Below are 7,910 nucleotides of genomic sequence, written 5' to 3' on the forward strand. Positions count from 1 at the left end.
AAATAGTCCCTTTAATTAAATGAAAAAATTAGGAACAATTTTTTTGCGGTTACCAAATGCATTTCTTTTCCTTTTTTCTTGGTTCCGGGAATAGAAACTTTATGCAGTTATCAAAAGATTTTTATTCTTTTTTTGTTTTGAGAACAGTTTTTTTTGTAGTACTCAAAAGCGTTTTTGTTCCCAAAAATCGTTATCGGAAACAAAAATAGAAAAAAAAAGTGTTTCTATTCTAAAAGTTATTCCGGAAATAGAAACGTTACTATACGCGGCCTTAGCTATTCCGACAATTTTTTACGTGCCTATCCAATCAACACCGATCGTCCTACGTAATATGGTTGGAGTTGATGTGGATAATTTTTATAATTATTTTTAATTTTCTAAACATTATTACTATTCTTATTTTAGTTTTTCTTTTCTTCCTTCCTTTTTTTTTTTTTTTTGGGTTTTTGCAACTCTGGGCCGGTGTGGGTCTTTGGCCCTCACCGACCCGGAGTTGCAAAAAAGAAAGAAATAAAGAAACGAAAATAAAAAATTAAATTATATTTAGGACTAAATTTGTAGAAAAATTTAAGACTGAATTGACTGTCATATAGTAGGTTTACGATTTTTTTGGACGATTATTCGTTAATAGTGCGAGAAATTGCAATCTGCTTCCTTCTCTACCTTTTGGCACTCTCCTAGATTAGGTTGGGAAAAAGCCATTAGGCCCAACTAAACCCAGAAATTCATTTGGCCCAATCCTAAAAAATTGCCAAATGGGTGGTTGGAACGGATTTGGATCTGCTTAAAAATGTGATAAGTCATTTTGACCCACTTAACTTATCTTAGATCCATTTCATCATGTGCCGATTCATATTAGACTCAACCCATCAAAACTCATACCAGCAATTTTTAATTCACTTTCAGCTCTCTAAGTAAATATGTAGCTTTAGGCTTGTACCAACACATATCCTTCGATGTGGGAATAATTGTTCAACAAAGCCTAAACCTATTTTATGGCGATTAATTCAGTTATAAATATTTCAATTGTGCCAATTTAATTTCAAATCTTGTGACGATATGTCAATTTAGTTTTATACTTTTCAATTATATCAATTTAATCCTCAATATTTTGAAAATTGCCAATTTAGCCCTAAATTTATTATTTGTATAATTGACCGGAAGGACTATATTGGCAAACCGTCAAAAGATTTAGGACTAAATTGAAAAATTATCAAAATATTTGGGACTAAAATGACGTAATTAAAAGGCTTAGGATTAAATTCGTATCATAAATTTATGACTTTTTCTGACAATTAATCCCATCGTTGTGTTTTGTTTTTATAGCATTGACGCATAGTCCAAACTCCCAAGCAATTGACCGCAATAAGAAAAGTAATCACGAAAATATAAATGAAGAACGTGGTGGTTAGTGAGAAGACAAAATGACTCTGGAACTACGATTTCTCATTTCTTTTCCTCTTTGATATGGAGATATAATAGACTCTCACTTAACATCTCATATGTACAACATAAAAGAAACAAAAAATAATTAAGAATGTCTATTTTTTTAAAAATATAAAAGATAAACTAAAAAATTATTAAAATGAGTACACAGAAGAAAATCTAATTTTCCTTACCAATCGGTAGAAAATATTTTCTAGTACATTTTCAGATTTTAGCCGAACATCCGAAAATATCGCCCCTCTTCTTTTCTTCGGCGGATAGTTTAAATATTATATCTCATAATTGAACAACTCCATTTCTTGGATTTTCAAGATTCTGTCCACCATTTCTATTATTCTTCATCTGTCAGTTTCCAATCATCGAACTTAGTTTCATTCTTTGGTTTGAAGATTCTATGGCATTCTCTTCAGTTTGCTCTGTATCCGTTGGCGATCTGAAAATTGGAAATAAGATTTATAAAGGCTTAATAATTATCTGGTTATTCTTCGAAATAAGATTTATAAAGCCGTCTTCTCTTTCCTTTGATTTGCTCAACCGTATCCCTCTCCACCACCAAAAGCCAAAAGCCCTTGTTGATGGGTTTGCTCTCAAGGTTCATGACCCTTAGTGTTGTAGGAGCATCGGGCTCTATCCATGGACTAGCAAGTTCACTTCCATCCTCTTCGGTTAATCCTGCTAATCATGCAAGAGCATCCGATTCTAAGGAACAATCCAAAGTTCTAATGTGGTTCCAACGGATAGATAAAGCAACATCAATGTCTATTCAAGCTAATATGGAAGCATCCGGGTTGTGTCGATCGATTCTCAAGCTCAATCCAAGCTCGTTGATTGATCTGGCCCAATCCTTATCTTTGCATGTAAAGATCAATTTTGAGCACAACTTGATTCAATCGAGCCTAGCTAAAGATATCGATTCTGCAAGAGTTGTCAATGGTAACTCAATTAATCCACCACCATACATCAAAGGCTATTCTAGATTAATTCATGCACACTCATTGTCTATTCAAGCCAAAGTAGGTTTCGGTCATGATGCGGGAGCATCCGACTGATCGGAACAATCCGATATAGTACCATCGACACGTACCAACTTGGCCCCATCTACACGTGCAGCAACTTCTATGTTCTTTCAGGCCAAGACGGATTATAGATATAACTTACTAAGGTGGGTTGAGAATAAATACGTCCTGAATTATCAGCCATAGAGGTATTGACTCTTCCTCCCAGATTGAGCTAACTTCCCAACCAACAATAGTATGCGAACTAGACAACACAACTAATGATATATCAATGGGGCACTGTTCTAAATCATTTCATTAGATAACCTAGAAACTAGAAAGCATTAAAACTCCTAAGCATTTAGAGGCTCATGGAAGACAATTGGAAGACTATCGGTTGATTTTTTAAGGCCTTGTTAGTTCTTCCTTGATGATTATGTCGTTTCACCATATTGGCTTGTTGATGTCAAAGCTAATCAACAACATATCCAGTGAGAATGTTCAAAGCATTTTCCTTCGATATTTGTTGATCTTTAGATATGGTTAGTTTCTGAACAAGCCCGGTGAACTAATTTTGAAGAAGAACTAGCAAGGCTATAGAGTCAACGTCAAGTCCTCAAGTTGTCAGTGATTTTCTAACTTCTTAGGTATTTTAATGCAATCTAGTTTCTAGGTTTCTAATTCCTTTCCGGTTCCCATGGTCCTAATTGTGTTCTCTAGTTCCCATACTATTGATGGTTGGGTAGACACCAAGTCTTTAATATTTTGTCTATTTCCAATGTCCGAGTCTCATTATATAATGAGGTGACATTTCCATTGTAATGCAAATGATCATTGGTTGAATATTAAAACTTGTGACCTTTTTCGCAGCTCGAGTGATTATCTTTGGAGATTAGATATCTCCCTAGTCTCTTTATCCTTGGAGCATGTATTACTCCTCGGTGGTGAGCCAAAAAGCCCTTTATCTTCGGCCGGTGATATCTTTAGGCCTAGGTGGTGAGTTTTCTCTATCCCGAAGTTCTTATCCTTGGAGGGTAGCATAGCCTTTACGTCTTCATGGAGAACTTCGTCGATCTCGATTTGTATTGACGGCTAGTGGCGCGTCCTTTGCGCCCTTGATTTAGATCGTATCTATCCTGCATTTGCATCTATCTATTGGTGTCCATCCCCCAAATACTTTGATCTATCCTTGTTTCCTTCATCCATCACTTGAAATAGTATTCGCCTACCCCGCGTACAAATCACTTATTTTGTGGCTTTGCTCTATTGAACTCATTCCAACCTATATTTCAAATCTTGCGCATGGGTCTTGCAATCAAGTTCCCTTTTGCATTTGCACTCGAGGGCCAATCTTCGTTCGGCCCGAGGAAACCTTTGCACACCACAGATGTCTGGGGTCAAATGATTTCTTGGTCCTCCGCAAGTTGTTTATTTCAAGAACTAGGTAGACCTCAATTCTTCTTTCTAGGTTCATCAATATTGAATCAATTGAATGCAGACGCAAGCCCCCTCCTCAGGCGGATTCCTCCTTTTGATCCTCAACTGGTCTCATCGGAAGGATCTAGTATGAGTTGGCGATCAGAACATGCGTATACATCACCCAACCCATTAAATAGTTTTGATGCGATGAGCTTTGGAGGCACTTCACGAAAGAAATAACTTCATCTACAAGACGATCCGGCCCACTCAAAAACAGAGCTGATCCAACACAAGTTCACTATGAAAACTGAACGACATGGGGCCGACTCGTCGAGTTCAACAACTAACTCATACCCAAGAATTCCGAATTGTTCAACCATCGAACCCGACCAAATTCGTAATCAAATCCCAAGTGCCCAAACCTAATGTGCCTAGAACCCAAGCAAAACCAGAAACCTACTCCGAGATTTTATAAAATTAAATGACTCGTATGCAAATGACCCAAAATCGAATTTAATCAAATCCAAACTAATCTGATGCATCTGTTTGCCTCCATTGTTGAAATCAAACTCGAAAATGGAACTTAATTTGAACTATCTGAAACGCGGTGCTTAGATCAGTAATGACACAAATTGAACCAGAAAAAGTAGACAATTTGAACTATTCCTGCTCTCACCCGACTCGACCGAAATTGTGTAATTCGAAATGACATGTATCCTTACAAGAGAGTCAAAATCGAAGCCAGTCCAACCAAAATCGACTCAACCCGCCTATTTGCCACCTCTATATATCATCCTTAGTTTGCGAACTTTGCTCCTAACTCGAAATGGAAGAGAACATGGCTATCTTTTTTCCTCCATTACACTGAGATATGAATTGTCCCATAAGAAAAAGCTAAGCAAAAAATGCACGCATGGCATCAAAGTCACTACGAAATGGTCAGCATGATTTAGAAAACGAGTACACATATATAAACCGGCATAAGTTCGAAATTAAAGATGGAAAACAAGGGACTAAACTCAAAATCATATTCCCACCGATCTATGTCCATCCCCCCTAGTGATGCATGATCATAACATACAGGTCATTATTTACTATTTTCTCACTAGGAGGCCACATCAAATTCAAATGAATCGAGCCCAAGTAAAGAATTCAAATTAGAAGGAATAATATTCTTGGGACATGTTTTTCAATTTTGAGCCAACTTTGTGCATGTCACCATAATTTTTACCTAGGGGGGTGCATTACTTCCACAGACTATGGTGCATTCCAATCCGCATATGTTACTGACGCAAGAGAACAAGCCCCCACCTCCTCCTCCTCCTTCTCCTCCTCCTCCTCCCCCGTCGGTGTGCCGCCGAGAGTGTCGCCCGGCTGCTCCCCTTGGACTGCTGTTGTTGTTGTTGTTGTTGACGCCGCTCGACGGCAAGCTCGAGTACTCGCCTCGGTCGCAAACCGTCGGGAGCTCCATCCGCCACCTCTCAAGCTTGGACTGCAGCCCTTCCACGCTCTCGCTCATGCTCCACTTGTCCACGACCGAGCTCTCGGCATCCTTTACCTTGTACCTCTCCTTCGCTGCCACCGCCGCCGCCACCTCGGAGGGCGACGGGCCCAGCTCAGACTCCGTGATGATTGGCTTGCCCGGCTTGGTTGGAGGAGCGTCGAAATCCAGTGACATGGTCTTGGCAAAGGGCTTCTCGGGGCTCATGATCGGCTGGAAGGGAATCATCGCCATTCCCAGATCCTCGGGCGTCGGCTCGAGTTTTGGATTGGGCACGGTGTAGGACCCGGTCATATGCTTGCCAAGGCCCCCAACTTGCGAACCATTGACCAGGGAACTAGATCTTGAGTTCGATTCCTTCTTCTTCTTTCTCCTCTCTTGGATCGTCGAACCGTCCTCCGAGCCGGAGCCAGAGCCGTTGATGACGGAGTGAGGCCTATTGCGGAAGGACACCTTTCTTTTCAACGTCTTAACTTGACCTGGGCCGATAATCGAACTTGTGTCGCTCTTGGTTCGCCTGAGCTCCGGCTTGGCTTTCAATTCCGGTGCTCCTTGCTGCTGCTGCTGCTGCGGCGGTTGTTGGTGATGGTTAGAAGGCAAAAGATTGTTGTGGTTATGGTGATGATGCGGATCTTGCTCGCCCATTAGGTCACGGTAACCGACCGCAGAGGTGTCGAGCTGCTTATACAGCGGCATGCTCCGCATAGAGCTGTCGAGCACCGCGACCCCGATATTCAATATGCCCTGAGGCCGCCCTGAGGGGCGGCGCACCTGGAGCGCCACGAATCGCATCCCCACATGATGCTGGTGGCGGAACGGGCGGGAGGGCGGGGTCACGAGGTGGGCCACGAGGACCCGCACCCTGCCCACCAGCACGTCCTTGAACCAGTGCCCGGCGTAGATCTCGATCATGACCCCGGACGTGTCGGAAAGGAGGAACTCCTCGTCGACGCGGAACACGAACTTGTCGTTCCACGTGGGGTTGCTCCGGCCGTGGGAGTCCACCCGGGTCGACAGCTTCCGGTCAGGGTGGACCCAGGCGACCGCGTACGTGCGCATGCTGCGCGAGACCAGCGCCAGGTCCTGCGCGGAGATGATGTTCAGCTCTAACAATTGGAACGGATTTAGGATTATGGATGACATTGCCGCTACCGAAACGAAGAGATCTTATCGACTGCGGTGGTGGAGGCAGCGGGTGGTCCTCTGCCCTTCGCCGCCCGGATGGAGGACGACGGGAGCGGGGCTCGCATCAAAAGAACAAGGGTCAGGCGCCGAGGGGAAAAAATTGCTCGGAAGTCGGCGAAACGGAGATTAAGGACAGGAACGAAAACAGGTGTGTCAAAAAATTAGCGGAAGCTTAGGAGATGGTTTTGCCTATTTTTGTGTTCATTCGTTGTCTAAGCTATCCATCATTTGGGAACTTGTCAACTTCCTTGTTGGTTAAGTACAGAGAGGTTTTGATGACAATTTTTTTTTTTGGTAAATGACAATTTTTTTATGACAACACAAATTAGTTTTCACAAGTCGAATATGCTCTAAAAATGAGGTAATTTGACGTACTCATGGTGAAAAAAAAAACACTTAAATAGCGTATTAAAGAGATATTATTATATCAATTTTTTCTCCCTTATTATTATTCGTTTTGTGAAAAATAACTTCCAAAAAAATATTTTTCGGATTTTCATTTATTCGGTTCACGGGAAATAAATAAGTCAAGGAAAATATTTTACACCCATGGAAAAAGCACCCATGCATTCACCATGGCTAGGGACCGACCGAAAAACTGACCGGAAAGAAGGAAAAAAATAAAATAAAATGATAAAATAAATATAAAAAAATCGAATTTTACAAAAATAAAAAAGTAAAAAAGGCCTAAACCGGTAGAATTGATCCACTGGGGAAAGATATCTTCGAACGAGGGTCGTCCTTGACCGGAGAGAACAAAGCCCGAAAATCCTAGGATGGTAGTGAACTAACCTGATTGCATTTGGGGGAAGACCGTCCTAGACCGCATTATGGGCTCTCTGGCTTAAGGTACACTCCAATTCCGGCGACTTACGCTCGGGCACTCTTCGAGCCCGACTTGCCCGGCATCATACCTGCTCAAATAAGGTTAACTCAAACAAACAGAAGACCCTGCTGGAAAAACGTTAAATGCATGAGCAGGTAGAGCAAGTTTTAACTGGTTTGGGAAAATCAATTCCATGGCAAACATTTTTACCCATGAAAAGGTGTTAAAAAAGGAATCGATCCATGAAAACAATCATGATAAGGTGTGTAAAATGAACTCGATTCACGAAAACAGTCATGAAAAGATGCAGCGGAACGAACTCGATTCATGAAATAGTCATGTGAAAAACTAACTTGATTAAGGAAAACACTCATGAAAAGATGGCAAAAATGAACTCAATTCAGGAAAACACTCATGAAAAGGTTCATAAAACGAACTCGATCCACGAAAACGCTCATGAAAATGTGTAGAAAAGGGACTCCGATTCATGGAAAACAAGTTCTTTTTACACCATGAAGAGGGTTTAATGAGCATGCCA

The 7,910-nt window shown here is 41.3% G+C and overlaps 1 protein-coding gene across 1 annotated transcript; it reads right to left on the reverse strand.

The window, feature by feature from the left end:
* Positions 1-4,773: 4,773 nt before the first annotated feature.
* Positions 4,774-6,809, reverse strand: LOC115755019 (protein bunched, class 2/F/G isoform). The gene has a single exon (XM_030694251.2). The coding sequence runs from the start codon at positions 6,502-6,504 to the stop codon at positions 5,092-5,094; it is 1,413 nt and encodes a 470-aa protein (XP_030550111.2). The 5' UTR covers positions 6,505-6,809; the 3' UTR covers positions 4,774-5,091.
* Between the last annotated feature and the right edge of the window lie 1,101 nt (positions 6,810-7,910).

Source organism: Rhodamnia argentea, chromosome 1, assembly GCF_020921035.1.
Source record: "Rhodamnia argentea isolate NSW1041297 chromosome 1, ASM2092103v1, whole genome shotgun sequence".
NCBI classification, from domain to species: Eukaryota; Viridiplantae; Streptophyta; class Magnoliopsida; order Myrtales; family Myrtaceae; genus Rhodamnia; species Rhodamnia argentea.